A 21,966-nucleotide genomic window follows, 5' to 3' on the forward strand; every position below is an offset into this window, starting at 1 on the left:
CGGAAGCACAAGATAGTAAATTGTAGATTAAACACAGCTGCATCGCAAAAAAGTTGGTTGGACACTGTGATATACACAGAGAGCATGAGGTGACGGTCCTAATGTGTTTCACAGACAGCTGTCGGCCCCCTAATGACGGGGCTGATCTCCAGAGGTGTGCTTTCCCCATCAGGCGGTTCGGCTCTCCCTCCAGGCCAGACGGGAACATACTAGTCACGGAACAGGCTGTAACCAGCAGGTGAAACACACCACCACACTGACCGGCCAAAACTTCACTACAACCCAAAAAACAGGGCGCCGAGTTCATCCTCCAAGTTTACTGCTTCACTGGAAAAGGAGAGGATTTGGTGTGTGATGTTTATCCAAGGCTCGTCTGTCTTTAACAATTAGAGTGCAAACTGTGTAGAATTCGCCTATCCATATGTGAACTGGAGATTTTGGGTACAAAGGTGGGATACACCCTTGACATATCACACGTCCATCACAAGGCAAACATTAAGAAATTGAGCTTGTCGGCCACCAGTTCACTACAAAAAAAAAAAAAAATGCTTTTGGCTTGTGGGAGGAGCCATCGGATGACAAAATTTATACAGAACATGCAAACTTTACACAGTAAGGTTTAGAAAGGGGTGCAACCGGAGGTTTTATTTCTGTAATTTCAATATGTAACATCAAGGAAAGTATCCTAATCACTAAAATATAATCATGGTTAAACAGTTGCATGAAAAAGCTGAAGCCCTGTTTATACTTTTTGAACAATGTCCCTTTCCAAGGAAACAGCAGAAACTGAATGAAAGTGTTATACAAAAGAAGAAACACTTTTATTTTTTTCTTTGTGTAAAGAAAAAATCCTTGTGTCGGATGGCGGGTGAGCAACATGATGATCATGACCAAGCAGTTTGGATTGATCACATGCTGTCCTGAAATAATGACTGACATACAAAGCAACTCATTGGAGATTTTTCATTTAAAAGTGTTTGCAACAACTTCATCAATCGAGCTGTCTTGAAACTCAGTCTAATCATGGGACTGTGTGATATCGCCTGTAAATGGTAAAGAAGTGTGGAGAAGGTTTAATTTGATCTGCTGGTTTCCATGGTAACTGTTGACCAGCTCATGGCAGTGTCCATGGTTGTTGCTCTTTACAAGTATTATAAAGTGGTTAATAGTTGACGTTAGGTTTTGTGAAGTTCTACAACGACTCAACACGCTTTGATCATCTCAAAACTTTTAATTTGACATAAATCTCTCAACATTTGACATTTTTTGTCCTTTGTACTTTTTCATGCTTTTACTTTGTTGCAACTCAACCAATTGTTATTGGGGTAATATACCAAAAGTTAACTTCCTTGTGAGAGGAGATAAAACAGTAGTTCTTTGTACGTTGAACTTTTTTTTTTAACAGTACCAAATCAACTAGTCACATTTGGTCCAAGTCAATTCGCCGCGGCGTCTCCTGACCTTTCTCCAGGGAACCTCATGCTTTGCACATGGTTTATATGTCTCGTTGGATGCAGGCGTTCGCCTGCACACTGCCGCTCTGCAGAGGCCCGATGAGAAGTCACTCATTCGAATCAGGAGTACTGGAGCAGAGAAACATTTGAAACATGTGGGGCAGTAGGTTCCCCAGGTCCAGGGGCGGGGAAAACACTGCTGTATTGTGCAGGTTACTTCATGCAGCTAATCCATCGGAGGAAACCTGAATCCCTCCATTTCTCCATCGATAGCGTGTTTTATTCATTCGAGTGAGTGACGGCTGCCCACGCGGCAGAACTCCCACTGGATTGTTGTACTCCTTCCTTCAGCTATCTGCAGACTGTCCACACGTGACCGTACAAAAGACCTTTTAACCTTCATATGATCTGAAGTGTGTGGCAGCTGCAGTACTGCCCTCCCTTGACCTGTGAAGCATAACTGGGCTGACAGCAGAGCAGCGACTGATGTGAAGAAATGCCTCCAATGCATTAATATATCAGGAATTGGATGCTATTGTGTTTATGTTCAGGTCTCCAGATTGGATTTGGAACAATATGAGCATAAGCCTTCTTTAATAGTCAATGTGCATTACAGAAATACATTAAAAAACATTAAATTTTATTAAGAAAATCTGGTTTTCTTTCATGGAATCTTCCAAAACGAAACATTATTGCCTTCTTCCTTAATATTCAGAGCATCTGTAGCAATACCAAATAAAAATAACAATATCAATCACCATATATTCTTATGATCTCAAATACAGTTGGAATATTTTCACAACTTTTCTTTACTTGACATTGAAATTTACAATCAATCCAACTTCTTTTTAAAAGCATTTTTCCAACATGATTAGTTATTAGCTGCTGTTCTTGATACTTTGTCTCTTCAGCACAAAGAAAATGATGTCCTTCTCATGTATATTAATGTTCCATTTTGCTCTGTTCACCTGAGTGTCTGTTTTCTCTACTTGTCTTTAATGTCTCCAGCGACTAACATTCCACTTGTGTTGTTTCCTGTTATTTCACTACCTCGGTGGTTTCTTTCTAAACTTTTTTGATTCTTCCACTCGTTGGAGTGTGTATTCAGTCCCTGGTCTCTCTCTCTCATGTCAATTATCCCCGCCGTTTGATTGGACCCGCTGTGTCTTGTTTTCCTTTTTCACTCTACATGTGTGTCGCGTCGTCCTTCATCAGTGTCAGTTTGTGATGCTTGTCTGTCCCGAACCTGAAGGAAGAGGATAAGTATGTCTGAGCCTCTTTGGTGGGTGAACCTATGAGGAAAAGAAGGTTGAAGAAGGAATCAATGGAAATAAATATTTAAAAAGAAAGAAGTCTCTCTCTGCTGGGTTTGTCTCAATAATGTTTGCTTCATTATATAACTGTGGTGTTTCTTGTTAACTGAGCTGGATCAAACCAATGACTGATTGACTGTTCAAGCTCAGTTTTTGGAAATATATGGATTTATACATAACTGACAGCTAAGCTAACGATATCAATTTAAGCAATTATCAATGCAATGACAGTTGAATTATTTTCCTAAAGTTGTACATGTTTTGTATTGTTTTCAGGAGCACTGTTATTTCAAGATCAGTGACGTGTCCCTCTACTAATATTGTGAGTTGCTCTTTACTTGAGACAATGACATCAAATCATGCTAAAAAAAAAAAAAAACCCCAACCCAAAACAAATCCAACACAGTGAAAGACAGAAACTCTGCAGCTCCTTGATCATTTTCATAAATGTCAATGAGTTAACATGAAACTTTAGGCGCTGCAGTTCTAGTTTTATTAACACATTTCAGTTTTTAGTGTATTATAAAACTTGTGGTGTAGTTATGTGGACGACTGGGGCCGAGTTGGCTTGTGGGTTGACTTTCATTGCTGAGGTTGGTGGTGCGATTCCCGACCTCACCCCTGTGTTAAAGTTTAGTTGACGCCAATGCAGGTCAGGAACGTGACTCGGTGTGAAGTGCCTGGAGACCGGAAGCAGAGAATATTATTAAACTTAACATCCCGCCCAGGTTTCTGTTATACCTGCAAATATTTCCTCAAATCTTATTGTGTCAAAGACTAATGCTCCTATTAAGTATTCTCTAGACCAAAAAGCATTCAAAAGGCCTCCTCCGATAAGATCCATCACTGACTGACTAGCGCTAGATAGATATCGTTCTCTGACTCATTTGGGCCCAAGACAGACGGAAGATTCGCCTGAGGCGGTTTTAATAAATCCACAAAGTAAAGTTGAAAGCCGCGGCCTCTTTAGGAGAAGGAGCTATGGGACGTAGTGAAGATGAAATGACGATCGAACCGCTGAAGAAACAGAGGTGCTGCGCGGTGCTTATTTTGAGCTTGAATAGCATTGATTGAGTCATTATTTGATTAAATATTTGGATGGCGGTCAGAGTACTGTCCTGTTTTGATTCCAGCTTGCATTTTTTTTTAATATTGCAACCTATATATTTACTTTAATCTTGTTGGCGAAGGACTCCATATGAAAATAAGCCATTCTTGGCCAGCTCCTCCCAATCATCTAAACTGATGAGCAGGCTTTCTCCGCCAAATAAACCAATTAGAAAAAAGCGGAGTGAAAGTCACTCTGAATCTTGTTGGAAATGGAAACCCCCCCCCCAACAGGATTCACAAAGGCAATTAATTTTCTATAGCTATTTCAAACCACAGTGTCCGGATCCTGGGGAGCAAAAGGCCAACGAGGCTTTTCTGGAGGATTGCTGGAAGAGGTGAGAGCCGCATCTGCTACACAGCATGCGCCTGCATATTTCTGTGGGGCAACTGGGACTGATCACAGCTGCAGCTTAGCCAGGACAGAAATCAATCGGCAATGTGTACGTGGGCCCAGATCAATATGTGTGACTGCCACCAGTGTGTGATGGTCAAACACAGTCCAGCCATGAAGGTTATGTTCAGTGAGAAGGTACAATAACGACTATAAGTGAGACTTAATTAAAGGATGCAATGGCTTTAAGTTAGGGGGGAGAAAGCCTTTTGGAGGTGCAGATTACACAAGTCTGCACTTAACCCTTTACTGGGAAAGGATATTGAAATGTGTTCACCTCTGTATCTTACATAGTAAAATATAGGTAAAAGGTTGCGCTAAATACATTGTCTTTAATACATGAAAAAAATACTTCTTGAACCGCCACAGAAAACTACAGCATCTGTTTTTAAACATACAACAGCATTGAGTCCAATTAATTCACTTTATGAATTGTAAATAACACATTATTGACCCTATGTCAAATATATTTAATTAAAAAATTAAAGTGGTTTTGTTTTTGTGCTACACAGTTCCACCGCGAAATTAAAACAAAAAAAACCCACAGAAAACATAAAACATAGATGGATTAAAAAACAAAACATTTTGGAAACTTGGAAACAAGTGACGGGACCAAAGCTCGTCTCCTCAGATAGAGCATGACTTCCCCCTGCTGGCCTTGAGTAGGAACTACTTCCACTATTTATTCTGTGCCTCCATTTTTAATTCTGCAGAGCTGGCACTATTTTCCCTGGAGGAGAAGTTTAAATACTTGCGGAAAATTGGTGAAAGTAGAAATATATTTAATTTTAATTAAAGTTAAAAATCAATGTAAAATACTAAAAAGGCGCAAGAAAGTGAAATGATTAAATATATTATGTGCAAACTCACATTAGCACAAGTATTGGGTTTAAATTGAACATCCATTGAGTTAAAGAGACACGTATTTGTTGTGAAAATGCTTAATTACGTGCAATTACTGGAAAGTGGTGAGAAATCCCTCAAAGGACACTGTAACCCACACAATTACATATTTCAGCACTGAACACTATTCAGGACAATATAATTAATGTAACCTATACAGCGATAAAACCTGCTAGTACTCTTTGTGTTGCTCTTGTCAATAGACGATAAACTACATCACTACAACCACCAACTACACCTCACTACGTTCAGTAGGTTAAATGATTCATCTTGGAGGTTTGCTCCCCCTTCAGCTTGTCCATTCATTGAAGAACAGTACAACGTGTTGTTGACAATTGTACGTAATAACAATACTTTAACTTACACAGTCCTCCAAATAATTGTATTTTTACCTTATGTAAAATCGAGTCATTGCCCACTTGGTGGCAGTATTGAGTCATAATAGTTAGCTGACTCTTCTTTTTCGTTATTTTAGTTGCAGTGATCCGAATTGGGTCAGTTGAATAAATGCTCATCACATAAACTACACTTATGTGTATAGTATCTATTACGGCCTTCATTCTTTAAGCGACTCAATGCACCGCCTTGTGGTACAAATGAATATTGCAATACTAAACAGGCCGTAATGAGTTGGATCACATGTTGACACAAAGAATATGTCGCAAAAATGTCTTTGAGAAGAATTAGAACTTTGATCTCTTTGGGCTTATTTTAGAATATATTTTGATATTCACATGAAACAAAATGACAAAATGTATATTTAAGATGCAAGTTTAGTTCAATTCATCAACTGATTCAAAATGGAATTATATAAAACAAATGGACAGATTAATCCACAAGCATAACAAAGTTTGTGTCGTAATTATGGGTGAAGTTACAGTTCGAGGCCTCTGGCCACATCTGAACTCCTCAGAAAAAGAACAACAAAAACCACCAATCATTTATTTTCCAGGCATATTTAATTGGCACAGTAAACACAATACAAAGTATTCAGTGCTCCGAAACACAAGCATGGGCTACCAAATGGAACACAAACGAAAAAGTGCAAAACACACCATTTGGTAGACCTGACAAAGAAAAAAAAAAAAGAAAGAAAGAAAAAAAAAAAAAAGAACAAGTCTTACTTTGCAAAGCAGATAAAGTAATGGTAAGACTCTCAATAGTTAAAATAGATGTTTTTTTTCCTTTTTAAACTTTCTTTATATATTCTTATATATTCTCTCTAATCCCGACTCGCCGTTTCCACTGTACAGGCAGGTTATTCTGGAACATCGACTCGAAAGTTCTGTGGTGGAGTCATTTTAGAGCGTGGGCAGCCTAAAGCTACTGCTGCTGCTGCGCATTGTGCCACATTAGATTTGTCATTTACCACTCAGAAAAAAAACTTTTTTTTTTAACTTTTTTTTTAAAGAAACTAAAGCGGCTTTTTTTTTGTCTTTTTGTGTCTTTTTTTTTTTTTTAATCTTCACATGTGAAGCGATGGGAAGCGGGAAAGCATACATGACACTTTTAACCTCGATTCAGCGGGCACCATGATCATCTCTTCTTTCCATCAAAAGAGTCGACACATTCGTGTTAATGTCCGTCGTTCCTCCGTGTTTTTGGGAAGTGTTCATGAAGGTCGGCTTTAGATGGATAATCAATGGCTTCATCCAAAACACAAAATGATGGAATTGTTTACTCATGTTTGCAGTTATCGGGAGAAAGCAAACCAATTTCCTGCTTTGAAAAAAAAAAAAAATACCACCTATGATCTTCAAATAGAAAATGATGTTATGTTAATCACGTTATGTGCCTTCGAGCAGTGTGTGTGTGTGTGGGGGGGGGGGGGGGGGGGGGAATCAGTGGTCACAATTCCTCTAAGCCTGACACTTTCATGATTTAAAAAAAAAAAAGAGAGAGAGAAAATCACATTAATCCTTTCACATCAGCATTATTCTTCCTCTCAGTGAGATCAGGAAACCCAGTTAAAGCCCAGAACGGGTGATGTCACATTTCAGTCACAGAAACAAATGTTGATCACAGTATATTTTCATATACAGTAGACAGTAGGTGGTTGGTTTAAATACATCAGGGTTTGTTGTTTTTTGTTTTGTTTGTTTTTTCTGGTGGAGGGTAACTGTTGCTGGGACCAAGTGGAGGCATTTCCACACAGTGATTAACTGTAAACTAACAACAACTTGCATTGGACACTCATCAAAAACATACTGAACTATCTTTTTTTTTTTATTATTATTTTTACATACATACTGTACTGTACTCTCATTAAAAACAAATGCACACAACATCCATGGCCTATCTATGCATAGGTTCAGTCAAAAAACACAATTCCAGGTCCCTATCGTCCTCCGTAGGGGTGTAACGGATCCCAAAACGCAGTCTGGATTAAACATGTCTAAAAAAATAATATAAACTAGTTAAAACCAGCTCTATTTTCAAAATGAGGGATTTGATTAAGAAACATGAAATTGCAGTATTTGGCCTTTTTGATTTCTTGCTCAGTCATAGATTTCGACACAATTCTCACTTTAACCCTGCTCTGTCATTACATTCACTGCAACTCTGAATCATGATTCAGGAAGTCAGAATTAAATAATAATTACTTTTTTTTTCAAAGTAGCCGCAGCATCAAAACTCTTATTTAACACTGTTATGGTTGATTAGTCTGCGAGTCTCATGCATGTCAGCTGCAATCCGTTACACCGCCACCTATTGGTGATTGAACTGGGAAGAAGACTGGGAGGAGTTTACTCAATGCTGTTAAAAAATCCCCAAAAAAACAATCATGCTTTCTGAACCATCAACAGAAAAGACAGATTTAAAAAAAAAAAAGAAGTAAAAAAATGATAATAAAAAAAACAAAACCACAGGCACTGAACCCAAACAGCAGCATTCGGGTTATTTGGATCAGTATGACCAGGCGATGAGGGTTAAACTGAACAAGAAAGGCTTGGTGGCAGGGGGCGGGGTGAAGGGTGGGGTTGGGGGTGTTGGGGGTGGGGGGGGGGTGTAAGCTTGACTTACCACCCACACCGCCGCCTCTGAGCCGCCATCAGAGGGGCGAGGAGGAAGACAGGGCAAGCATGCAGCACACCACAACGTTGAGAGACAGAGAGAGCGAGGACCCCAAATCTACCTGAAGAGAGGAGGGGCCGCGGAGGGAGGGAAGGAGGGAGGGAGGGAGGGGGCGTGGTCAGAGAGAGGAGCAGACACCGGTGACACGAAGACAAGATGATGAAAGTGATGGTGACCCATCATTCATCTTTTGTTTTTGTTTTTTTTTCTCTTTTTCCTGTCCGGCTGTTTCCTAGATATGTGGGATGGATGATGGTGACGAAGACAAAGACTCAACAATCACTCACATCAAACCAACGAGCTCAAACCACAGAGAAACGATGATTAGCACCTTTGCTTTTTTTCCAGTCGGGTGAAACCTGCAAATATGGATTTGTTTCAGTGGAGTGGGGGTTGGGGCGGGCGGGTCGCTCTTCAGGCTGCTGCTGCTGGCGTCCATCCTGTCTCTGACCACACCCTCTGCCATGTAAGAGTGTGTGTGTGATGGGGTATAAAAAAGAAGTGGTGGAGCCAGGAGGGGGGGCGAGGAAGCCAAAAGCTCCATAGATGACCACGCGCAGTGCAAGCGAGTTAGTTATATTAAAGAGGCGAAGCTTTGCTGTAGCAAAACAACATGAAGCAACTCGGGTGACTGTGGCCGTGACGGCTGAACGGGTGTTAAGCATGGAAAGAAGAAGAAGAAGAAGAAGAAAAAAAGAAAAAGGTAATGAGCGCTAAAATTTTGATGGATTACTCGCACCGTCGCTTAGGCTCGCAGAGGGAGCGCAAACATCGCTGATACGTTTTTCGAAAGAGAAATTCAGATGCAATCTAATTGGCCGTGTCTAGTTTTTTTTTTTGTTTTGTTTTTTTTAGATTGAGGTCATCTCTCGAGTTCTTTCTCTGACTCGGCGAGCGCGTGAGGGACGTGGTGGTTTTCTCGGTGGCGGCTGCTTGCCTGCTTGCCCTGCCATTCCTCAGCCAGTCTCACACTTTTAGGAATCTGCAAAGAAGAAGAAAAAAAAAAAAAGAAAACAAAATACAAACAAACAAAAAAAATGACAAAAGGAAAAAGTTAGCTTTCAACGGAAGACAGCGACCCAAACATTCAGATATGGAAAGGAGGTGAATCTTTTAAAATGACAATAAGAATGTAATCTGCACATACAGTGGAGACCTTTATCATCCCCTAACCAAGAACGTTCAGTCACAGCAAGCTTAAAGAGGACCTATTTTGAATCAATCATAAGGGTAAATAAGGTTAAAAAGTAGGATAATGTTCATAAAAATGTAGGTCGGATGTAAAAGAATAGCATAAATGCACGAAAAAAGCCAAAAAAAACAAACAACTGAGCCTCAACGGTGCTACAAATGCTCAGTTTTTGTATGGTAGGATGTCGTTTCGGACAAAGATGTCCTTATATGGTCATCTGCTGCAGACACAGCAGGAAGTGGGAAGGATGCCGGTGTCAAATCACATGCACAAGCAGCGTACCACTTTAAGAACACAACAACATAAAATGGCTAATGCTGTTTCGGAAATAAGGATTTTTTTTTTTACTGTAGCTCATAAAAATATGTCAAATTATAAGCAAAAGAAAAAAGTTGGGTTTATTTTAAAGAGCTAAAGTGGCTAAATGCTATAAACACAAAATGCACTGGAGTCCATATAAGCTCAATGATGATTTTTCACTGAGATTCATTACATAAAAAAGGAACTTAAATTATCTGGAAATGTTGAAAAGCATCAGAGTAGGTCCTCTTTAAATCCAGCCATTCAAAAAAAAAAGAAAGAATAAAAAACACTCCCACAGATGCTGTAACATGCAACACATATAAAATCATTTTCAAATAAAGTACATCGAAAGTCTTGCCAGCGTTGACGTATAATGTCCTGCATGTAATAACTCCATGCTGTGACAGCAACAAGCCATCAAGGCCCGGTAAAAAAAAAAAAACCCAAAACAAAACACTGAAGAGACGTCGACGTAATGACGAATGAACGACGGGATTTCTGGTCTGGAGAACGGCGCATGTAATGTGTCGGTGTAGCAGTAAAGTGAAATGACACACCATGCTTTGACAGTAAACAGACCCATGCAGAAAACCACAAAGCTTTAAAGTCACGCCCAGCTCCAAATCTTCCGTCTCACCATAGAGCTTAGTACAGCTAATTCTCAGTCCTTTTATTCCTTTACCACTGGCCTGGAAGAAAAGGGCCAGAACAGCCCAACACTATCATTATCAAAAGGATTATTTAGAGGGGAAAAAAAGAAGAAAAATGACAAATCCAGGGACTGTTTTGAGAAATAACTTGATTAATTTAGTGAAAAATCATTGCAGAGGCGGATAAATACGATCACAACATCTTTTTTTCTCTCTGTTGTATTGACACTATAATCTACAGCATGCAACAGTTGAAGGGGAGGGTTTTTTTTTAATTGTCTTTTATTCCAGTTAACCTACAAAAATATGTCTTTGTATGTATTCACATTTTACAGCAGATTTAAATTACATTTGCATGATTGCACATCGAGCATGCTTTTCCTTTTTTAAGGTACAACAAGTGGCCGAAACATGACGATCTCACTTGATTCTGATTTTAAATATTCAACCAAGATCATAGAGCATGTCAATTTGAACGGAATAAGATAAGATGAACATTTTCAATCTCCCATAAAAAACAAACTAATAATAATAATAATAATAAAAAAAAAAAACACTTTGAAATGTACAGACGATCACTTTTAGCTTTAAGTTTGCTTGGTTTACTTCTACTGAACACTAGGGGGCAGCGCAGTGAATAAAAGATAAAGAACAGTGAGCTTCTCCTCACACACTTTGTGTCTGTAAGCATTCGATTGGCTCGCTTTACATTCATTAGATTTTTTTCCGAAATGTTTCATTCGAAGCTCGATAGCGGTACAAAGTGTCTCTCACATGTCACGAGGCACAAACGGACAGATCTGATTGGTCAGTGTAGAGACAGTGTATCTGAGCTACCAGTGACAATCTTTAATCTCTTGCCCAACGAATGAGATTTTAAAAAAAAGAGCTTTTCAGAGCGCCAGCTTGCTGAGTTAAATGTATGTCATAGCACCTTTGGCATTTGTTTCCAAAATGACCTCGACGTAGGACGTGGGGACATATCCCTCCTCGTCCTCGTTCCTCCGCACGCGCGTCCAGCCGTCGCCTTTGTCCTCCTCTATGACAAACAACAGCTCGCCCTCCGCCACCGAGATAGTGCCCTCGTTTTTACCTGCAGGGGGCAAAGGAAAGCAAATAGCTGAGAGGAGAAATGACACGACGAAAGCACAATGCTACAGTGAAAAGGAGGAACTACCCTTAACCCGGGAAATCAGATTACCACGAGAGAGGAAGAACCAGTAGAGAAAAAGTTTGGTCGTAAAACAATTAAAAACATTTTTTTTACTTCTGAAGAAACTCAAGAAGTCATTTCAGTTATAACCTGAACTATATCTGTTCAAATTTACCTTCATTCTATCGTTTTCTCTGTTTTACTCCACAGTGTCTAGAAATGACTGTATCGTGACTGTGTTTGGTGCTATATAAATAAAGTTGAATTGAATGAACTCTTTTTACTTAATTGGTTAAAAGTACATGTTCATGATCATGTTTGGAAATGTTGCAATTTTCTTTAAATTAGCAGATCAATTCACCTTTCTAAGGCTAAATACGCATTTAAGGAAAATGGCTTCATTAGGTTACGCAAAGACGATGATAGTACTATAAATCAGTAAATTAGTGGCTACTTGCATTGTTTAATCTTTTTAAATTTCAGCTCAGTTCCGAGAACCGAGAATCAATACATTTGAATGTAAGTACATTCGGATATTATTTCATGATCGACTGAACCAACTTGCTGAACTGAGTTTCTTTTCTGCCAGTGAATCATTTTATTTTCCAAGCTTCAGCAGGAGGCCAGACAAAACTATTTCAAAATAGGCTTTTTATTATCAACAACTGATCCCAGGACAATAAATTGCATTAAGTGACGGGTGCTAACTAGAGATGTTTACAATGAAAGTGAAAGTTGTAGCAAATCCGTGCAACAGGTGTATCCGTCAAAACTCCCCACACCTGGTTTTTATCACAAGCCTCGACCTGCAGAAACCTGCAAACACCGGAGGCCATGAATCAAACCCACACGGAGCCGTGACTCTCTAACGACGGTGCCTTTTCACTTGACGTAGCAGTGATTCTCTATTACAGAGAACTGTCGACAACAACAAAAAACACGCTGGAGCGGGAGCCGCGGTTGTTTTTACCGTCGAAGGGGTACAAGGCCTTGCAGCTGCCGATGGTGGGCAGCGTCTCCTCGTCGTCGAACTCGTCGTCGAACTCCGGCGTGGACGAGGTGGGGTTGGGGTTGAGGTTGGCTTTGACCTGAGTCTCTGAATTCTGCTCCTCTGTGTAGCTGCCATCCGGGCTGCTCAGAGGCCAACACACACACACAGTAAATATACTGTGAAAACATAAATAGTTTTCCCAAAAAAAAAACAAGCTGGTACTCTCTCCCTCTCCCTCTCTTTTAAACGACTGGTGTTTGTCAGAGTCTACCATACCTCTCTCTGTCCTGTGCACAGTTGTTGCTCACTGCTGTGCTGTTCTGGGTCTCGTAGACGCCGCTTCTCCGGTGAGAATCACTTTTCGATGGCATCCTCTCCTCCACCTCCGCTAACCAGCCCTGAAACACACACACATTGTGTTACAGATACATATAGAGCTTTCTTGTCTAAAATGGCCTGGATCAAGTCACTGTGGACCTCTTGGATAAGCTGCTGGAAACCCATTCATTGTCTCTTCTTCTATGGTCTGTGCTGTTTCTAATATCTATTTAATTTCTGTGGCTAATGGTGCAGGTCCAGCCGCTATCAGTTAACACTGTGCCGTCTATATTTTTCTTTTCCTTTACTAAGTTTAGTCTAGCTGTATTTTTCTTATAATCCCACAGTTTAAAATGAAACCTCACACTCACACAGCGAGATTAGAATAGTTTGGTGGACTTTACCCTGTTTCCAGGTCAACCAGAGTTAGAAGTGTTTTCTAACTCACGTTAAGCTATCTGTTTCTACTCTTTGTTGTTCTTTTCTGTCTTATTCTCGTGTTGCCGGTGGTTCCTTGCCGATGTTTGCCAATGAGGAATAAAGTTTGTGTTTTTCCATATTTTATTTAAACACTAAGACGAAATTGTAATTGCACCTATATAAACAAATTCCTTCCTCCTAAATACTTCAAGCCTGGATGAACTGTCTATTGAATGAGTCAGATGAAATTTTTCCCAAAAAGTCTTGATAGCAGAAATACCTCAGCCTCCAACTCTCTCCCCATTTATTTACAGGGTTTACTCACACTCTTAGTCTTAGTTCTGGGAATTCTCTTTCTATCTTTCCCCCCTCACACTTGCAGCAAGCCCTCCTCCGCCGAATTACTTCTTCTCCTAATATGGCCGAGCAGCAGGCCTCCTTTTGGATCTGACCTCAGTCTGAGCTCTTCATTATTTACCGCTTCACATAAACCAAACAAGATCGCTGCGCCAACACTAACAATCTCGACGGCGACCGGTACTCGACCAACCTCGAATTTCTGCACTTCAAACTGGAGCTTCTCGATGTTCTGGCCTATTTCTGACAGCCGGGGGTCCACGCTTGCCGGGTCTCCCATCTGGGGGTTCTTCACATAAACGTCTTTCATCTTCGTCAGTGCGTCCCTGCCAGAGCAAATCACCGGAAGTCAGCCGGAGTCTCCCGACGCTCGTGATAAATGGAAAGGGAACATTCAGCGTTCAAAAGATACCTCTGGTCCATCTCTTTCTGAATGTCTTTATTGAGTTCATCGATCTTGCCCTGCAGCTTCTTCCTCCTCTGCTCTGGCGGGAGGTGACTGAAGTCCTCTGGCCCAGAACCCTGCGAGTACAAACACGGAGAAAGAAAGGCAAGGAGTGGGGAAAAAACACAAAAAAACAAAACAGTGAGGAAACAAGAAACTTCTTTGCTTTATTATTTTTGTGCTGCTGTTTTAAGGGGAATATTTCTAGTTGAGGTGAAGTATCTCCGTTTACTCGTGAATTAATGGAGCTCAAATAGATGAAGCTCTTGTTATGTTCGGGCCACGTAGTTCATCTGGAGGAGATACTGCAGCTGCTCTTGAGAAGCACACCCACTAAGAATTAGGACGATGTTTTTTTTTTTTTTTTTCTGTCAAGACTTGAGGCCTTTTCACCTCTTCAGTCGCCCAGCGCCGTCTTGTGAATGCATCGGAAATGTAATAAACCATTAGCTGCATCCGTTCATTGCTCATATAGAGTTTCATGGCGAGCTAATGGGTCCGAAGCTCTCCTGACCGGACTGCGTGTTCTTACTACGGAGGGAGGTTGGCTGGCCCTCAGGTCGTATTTCCTGATGAGACTTTCCAGTCTCGGAATTACTCAGCGCTCCCTTTCTGTAAATGTCGGTGTTATGAGGATGATCACACTTCCACTGTGCTCGCTGATCTCTATGGAGCTCAACCGTAGCAAGGTTTTAATACTTTAATCTTGTCAGCTTTTCTTCTACAGATGTTCTGTTATTCAACATAACTGGTATCTGCGGTCAACAAAGTCGAGCTGAAGAACAAATGAACTATGAACTCAAGACAAATGTAAACGCTTATTTTGTGCAGGCATTTATTCATACACTATAGCAGAAGTGTCTTTTCAGCTGCTCCCTTTTACAAGGATTTCCACTTGCTTGTTACAATCAGGATTCAAACCCAGTTCCCTCACAGTCTATTTTTTATAAACTCGAATTTAACTAGAGTAGCTTTTCAACATTCAGAGTTCCAAAGAAAAATCTAAATGATCTTATAAAAACCCTTTAATTGAGCTCTGCTGCCATATACCCTCGAGTTTTTTGGGGGTAATTTGACATCAGCCTCTATCTTTGACACTATGATATTCATCTCACATAAGGTGTGATATTAAACCTTGCAAGTAATTTACTTCCTGATAGGGAAGCCAAGCGTTTTTTTTATTCGAGCTGTATGGATCGGAATAACTTCAACTGTGTGGACTGAAAAGGTCAAGGCCTCGAGTGGCGAGCTCTCGCTGGGATGGGTCACGGCTACGACACCGCGGGACGGGAGCGGCTGGGGCTACAGACCGGAGGTTTGGGACGCACGGGTCAAACACAGCCACCGAGACACCCTTACCCTTCCTCCCCGTGTCGGCATGCAACACTTATCGGGCGTGCAACACAAGAAGATCAGTAGTCATGCAGAGACATGCTCCTCCATGTTAGTGTTCACTCGCTACGGTACCACCGAAACACATACCATCTATTGTGCAAAATCATTTCTACAGGGTACAATTTACAACTAAACTAAAGCATATATTCAGTCATTTGTTGGTTTTTTTTGTGACCATTATGGATTGAGAGGGTAAAAATGTATCATTCCATATGGATTCATGCATTACTAAAAAAAAAAAGAACATATGAAGGAGAAACATTACATTAAAGGCACAGTGCAAAATTCTGGGAAATGTACTTGATAAATCTCAAAATATTTAGTAGATTCCTCTATCCATGAGTTTATGGTATTTTTTATGTTACACTATTTAAATTTCCAAGTTGGATTACACAGATTAATCAAATGGCACAGTCGCTTGTGTTTATATTGATTGAATCAAGAATGAATTATATGTGTATTTATCACTTTTTGTTAGGGTTACTAACTCTGTGGGTTCTCATCATGTTGCGAAAACAGGATGCCAGAACGTAATGTTGCACTTTAATTCTAATATTCCATCCAATTCAGTTCCACTTCACTAGCACACGTTAATTCAAAGTTTTGTACTAAATTAAATGAGTCTTATCTTGCAATTATATTATTATGTTTAGAGATTGTACTGGTCTCAGATTGTTTTAAACTGATTTCAGACTGGTTTGACTTGTTTTATGGCTGTTGTTAACTGGTTTCAGACTGATTTAAACAATTTTCAGATAGATTTAAACTGGTTTCAGACTGGTTGGAACTGTTTCAGATTGACTTAAACTGGTTTCAGATAGATTTAAACTGGTTTGCACTGGGGTATTTCTGCGTGATACAGAAAACAGCCTTCAAATCTTCACAAACCATGTACGGAAGCCTAAGTTTTTCTATTATTATTACTTTAAATGTCATTATTATTAATATAATACTGTATTTCCCAAAATGTTGAAATGTTCCTTTATTGCTCAAAGTGTGTCTTCTGAGAGAAAAATGGTTTCTTTTCTTTTTTTAGGTTTCATACTCGTGTTAGTAAAAAAATTAAAAAATTAAAAAAAATTCCTAGAATTTGCATGCGTCAGTGTCGGGACGTAAGATAACCACTTTCACCAGATCCGATTAGTATCTGTTACTGGACGTACGATTTGTCGAGACAACGGGGACTACGAAACGGACTAGAAGACAGACACCATAGAGTAAATCTGATCACCTCAATGAGATTCCGGACGTGGGAATTGAGTGTGATCTGCACCACAGAGACCACAGACACAGATTGGGAGAGACAAGACAACCACAACATGAAAAAAAAAAACAAAAAAAAAAAACACAAACAAATGAGACACCGACATAAGTCTGAGGTCCTTCACAGCAAAAAAAAAATTAATCAACTTAGATCCATAAAACAACACCAAATTAAAATAAAAAAAAAAAAGCACCACAGAAACAAAACGGCGTACAGAAACGTTGTTAACAATGTGTTACTTGGGAAGACGTGACATGCGTGCATGGTCATGCCGCTGCGGTCGTGCGGTTATACGGTCATGCTTACCAGCTTGAGAGAAAGCTTCATGGAGAGGAGAGGGGGAAGAGGAGAGGAAAAAAAATGGCAAAGGACGGGAGACAGAGAGAGAGAGGGAGAGAAACAACAGATAAAAGTCAGGCCATTTGTTTCATTTTCCTCAAAACAGCTAGTTTACCTGTATTTCTTACTGTAATAATGTCTTACTTTGTCAGACTTCACCATGTAAAGAAAAGAGGGTGAACCAAACCTTTTTGGCTTAAAGGCTGAAGGATTTGGATTTAAATGTCGCACAAAAGGTCGAGTTCAGCTTCAAAGCCCTCACTCTTTTCCATTGTGGTGAAGTTTAACACTTGTAATATGATGTATTAATGATCAAAATGGATAATACGTTGGGTAAAGGGCCAAACCTACACAAGCATGAGAGGTTGAGGGGGAAGGTGAGAAATCTTAATAGTCATAGGGAAGACAGATGAACATCAATGTAGGGGAGAAGTAGAGGGAGAACAAGGATGGAGGTACCCTTTACTTCTTGATAACCCTCGCTGCTGCCAACACAATGGCGCGTGAGAGGCAGCAGGGGGCGCCAAAAGCATGTTATCACAGCAGCAGAGTCCTCGCGTTGACATGGAGGCAGATACTGTACAGACAGGCTGAAGACACGCTTTAAAAACAACCACTGAAGGAAAAATCTACCGAAAGAAGAATCTACACCTGCTGATTATAGACATGAGATAAATCCAAAAATTGTTGATTGAAAAGACAATCAGACTGGAAAGGAAAAAAAAAAAAAAAAAAGTGTTGTAACAGCTTGTTTTTACAGATTTGCTGAGTTGAGTTTTCGAGATTATGAGGCTGTGTTTTGAAGAGTAAAAAGCAGGTGAACAACCAATAAGCTGGTTTAGAGCCGGAGCAGATGATTTGTAATCCTGTTAACCGGCTCACAGGCTGGTGCACTGAGGGAGCTCCACTAATCAAGTCATCCACCTGAAATGGCCTCGCCGCGGCGCCTCGGGTTCACTCTTACATCACCTCCAAACGTCTTAATTACTCTCGCATCTTCAAAGTGATTTCCTGATTCTACTAACAACAGCCTTGTTTCTCTTACATAATTGTAGACGATACTCCATTAATGTGAGATTTGGTACTGGAACTATCAAGCATCACCCTTTCTCTGTGAAGCTGCTTTAAAGCTTATTGACAGAATTGAACACTTTATTAAATTCCTATATTTGCATGTCTCACGTGTGAAAACAGCAGAAATCGATCTGACATTAGTTTTGGCAGCAATATGTTTTTTTCTATGCAGCAACAATATCAGTGCATTTCTGTATTTACAGCTGTAGTATGCGAGGATTTCTCCAATTTGCTTGCTGAGTACCTGCTTTTACTCCCATTATAGCAAAACTACTTTGATTGCAGCTTCGTGGTCACTGAGTTCAAATCTTAAATAACAAGAAAGACAAAATAGCATTGCTGTCCTAAAGTAATGGGCACTGTTTTTTCCTTCATTTTTATTTAAAAGAAATAAACCACATACAGATTATTATGAGGGTAAAGCAACATATGTTCACGTAAGGATAGAAGCTGTTTTAAAACCAATGGCCAGTATAATTATTTTTAAAATATCTTGATCATTAATTTATGAACTTTTGCCTCTGATCACTACAGAGTTGTTTCACACACCCAGACAGACATAGATATACATCTATAAATAGATATAATGGAGCTCACAAACAGGCAACACTGCTGCATTATGGCATATTAGCACAAAGAAAACCAAAAAAAAAGGCCTGGAGGGGTGAATTCCAGGTATTGTAGGCCAAGCCCAGATCCAAAGTGTGACCAACACCTCCCGGCTGATACTAAAGACCGCATGTGACGTTTTGACTGCGTTCAGACGTGGAAGCTTTTTGGAGCTTTGAATGCTGCCATGTAAACACTGGCGTTCAATCAATGAACACTGGAGCAGTTCAGTTGCAGCATAAAGACAATACAACAGAGGAGTTTTCTTGGAATTGTCTCATGCAAGTATCCAATATCCCATCGGATTAATCCGATGTTTGATCAAACGCCAGTCTAAACGGGCTGGAATGGGATACTTTAGTTTTAGGGCCTGAGGACTGAACACAGCATTGGTTCTCAACAGGAAGTCATTCCTGAGTGCGATGTTGAGATAAGTATCTTCATAGTTCCCCCCCCCCCTCCCGCTCCCACTTCCCGCAGGTGCTTGTGACACTTTGTGAATTGACCCCTTGTAGATGCTCGGCGGGGGAAGCCCTGAGGCAGCTGCAGGCCGCGGGCCAAACCTCAAGCTGATACATGTGATGCGGGATGAAGTCATCGCCTCCTCCGATCATTCGCCTCGATTATACACGTCAGCACCATGTGATCAATACCGAGCCAGCCACAGACACTAGCCTCCTTTGTGAGGATGTTTTTTGCCTCATTAAATGGGGACAAAAATAATTTAAAAAATGATCTTGAGTCAGACAGTTTCTGACGAGGCTACTGCCTGTGGGGCGTGTGGCTTTTACTAATCACACACACACACACACACACACACATTCATACACACACACCTCCAGTGTGGTACTCACTGATTCCCATGTCTCTCACACACACTTACAACATATTGCCTTGCTTCGAAAGCATATGTGGGTCGGCCCAGAGTCCTCTTCATAAGCTCTTTGTGATAAATGAGCGAGCGCGGCGATTGCTGCTGTGGTGGTCGTCGAGAGAGAATAAAGCTTTCGTCAGAGTACTCAGCAAAACAACAGCGACGTCTTAAAGCTCTTATACTCTACACACCGCTTAACGTGACTCCTAAAAGACACAGACGCCACTTTTTTTTTTTTTTCTTTCCCCTTTCCAGACAGCGCACATAAACACATATATACACAGAGAGTGACTGTGGATGGAAGTAGACGGCTAAGATGCAGCACACAAAAGGCTCTCCTGCAGGGATACACGTTCCTCCACAGTACAGAGACGCATTTCCCTCCCGCCTCCACTGGCACAGCTACTCCAATCCCAAATGTGATGCTCTCTCGCCGCTGCAAGAGGTGGCACGAGAATACAATTGTGCTTTATTGACTCGCCTGCAGTCGTTACGGTATAAAGTCTCTGGATGTAGTCCACAGCTTTACTTTGCTTCTCTCAATCTTTACACAGGCTCTCCGCTGGGGTCCTATAGGTTGAGTTTCAGCTTTTTTTTCAGTCCCAAAAAAGAAGAAAAAGGATCGACTAATATGACTATTGGACAGCACCCTTTATATACGGGTTCCAACTTCCATCTTACGCTTACTTAAGTTTTTACTTCCCATTCTCAGATTTGGACCCCGCAAAATTGAGGCTAGACCAAACTCTATGACTAATGCAACTTAATTTCCAGTTTTCAACACAATCGACAGTGGCAACACTCACTTTCAACCCACTGAGACCATCCTGTGTCCCTAATACCAGTTAATCCAAATGTTCCTTTTCCCCACAACAACCACAATTGTTAAAAAAAAAACAATAGTAGTATCATCTGACACATGTGTGAGTCATATCCACCACAGTAGTGAGGAAGTAAGAACATGGCACTCCTTGTTCTATGAGTGGTTTTTTTTTTCCTCGCAGTCTTCTAAATGTCCCAACAGCTTTAAATCACATACAAAAGCAAAAATCCAAAGCAACTTTACAATATTTGACTCTCTTTAATGAGTCGTCCTTCAAAATATCTAAAGTTGCAGCTCATTCAGGCCAGAAGCAGGCCTGGTCTGTTTGTAAAGGTAATATAAATCTCCCCTACACTGACATGAAGCAGCTGTTCAGAGGAATTAGCCCAAACCAGTGTCGGAGTCGGTGTCCCCGAAGGCCTTGTTTAGAGGATTACCCCGTGCCTCCTGTTGTCTTTTATTTACCTTCAACATCAAGCAGATTTACTCACAAAAAAACAACTTTAAAAGCATCTAAATGAGACAACAATCAAATAAATGACCAACAAACAAGAGAGATGATGTGATATGGAGAATTTTTTTAAATACAGATTTGGTTTTCTGAAGGGGATTTTCACACTGACTTTTCCAACCTCTGTAGCTTGATTTAACCTCACTTGTGTTCTGAAATGTTCCAGTAAGGTCAAAGTAGAGGCGTGTTTTTTTTTGTTTTTTTTTTAATTAACCTGTACATGGTGGAAAACAATGTATCTGATTCAACTCTGTGTGTGTCTTTTATCTCTCTTCTCAGGAGCTGTTGCAGCACTTCCGCTTTCAGAAACGTGGACTTCCTGTTAGATCTGTCCCACACTGCAAAAAAATACTCACTTCCTTCTATATTTTTTTTTTTTTTTTGGGGGGGGGGGGGGGGGGGCTCCTTTGAATCGCTTCCTCTACGATATGTGTGCCGCCGCACACACATTGTTCTCTCGCTTTTTCAGACGTCATGTTAGCACCGATTCAAAACCGATGTTTTCACTTTGAGTAAGAGTTGCCCTTTCATTATGAAGGTAAACAAAAACTGTATTTATGGGGTCCGGAAGGAACTCTATGTGTGTGTGTGTGTGTGTGTGTTGACGCCCAATCCTGAGGTCAGGGAGAACCGGGGAGGGCGAGGTGCACCGACGGGAAGGCATGATGTGACCTTCCCTCGTGACAGCGACTCAATTTCAATGCACAGTGGACTTTACAGTGGATCATGACACCCCCAGGATACTGGACCAACACTGATAACGCAAACCCTCCATGAAACGTCAACTCTCACGGTGCGAAACACTGAAATCTGATTCTTCATCATCTTCATTGTCTTATTTTATGGAAAGTTTTCGTGAAAAAAAAACCCAAAAAACTATGTGATACTACAGTGGCACAAATGTAAAAAAACTAAACTAAACAAGACCAGATGCTGATTTCCACTGGTGTTAAATCAAAAAATCTCTTTTTCTTTCATTCAAAAGATATACTTTTGATTTCA

At 40.5% G+C, this 21,966-nt stretch overlaps 1 protein-coding gene across 3 annotated transcripts in view; it reads right to left on the minus strand.

The window, feature by feature from the left end:
• Window positions 1-6,122: 6,122 nt before the first annotated feature.
• The window catches only part of fnbp1b (formin binding protein 1b), a 64,237-nt gene continuing 48,393 nt past the window's right edge, over window positions 6,123-21,966 (minus strand). For 2 of the 3 annotated variants that reach the window (XM_080510510.1, XM_080510509.1), the window contains exons 11-16: window positions 16,702-16,737; window positions 14,043-14,152; window positions 13,824-13,956; window positions 12,812-12,933; window positions 12,515-12,675; window positions 10,730-11,484 (exon numbers count right to left, since the gene is read on the minus strand). In XM_080510510.1, coding sequence (XP_080366636.1) covers window positions 11,306-11,484; window positions 12,515-12,675; window positions 12,812-12,933; window positions 13,824-13,956; window positions 14,043-14,152; window positions 16,702-16,737 — 741 coding nt within the window. In that variant the 3' untranslated portion in view covers window positions 10,730-11,305. Of the gene's footprint in view, window positions 9,229-10,378; window positions 10,431-10,729; window positions 11,485-12,514; window positions 12,687-12,810; window positions 12,934-13,823; window positions 13,957-14,042; window positions 14,153-16,701; window positions 16,738-21,966 lie in introns of those variants that run through there. The other variant, XM_080510508.1, reaches the window with a different exon arrangement.

Source organism: Blennius ocellaris, assembly GCF_963422515.1.
Source record: "Blennius ocellaris genome assembly, chromosome: 15".
NCBI classification, from domain to species: Eukaryota; Metazoa; Chordata; class Actinopteri; order Blenniiformes; family Blenniidae; genus Blennius; species Blennius ocellaris.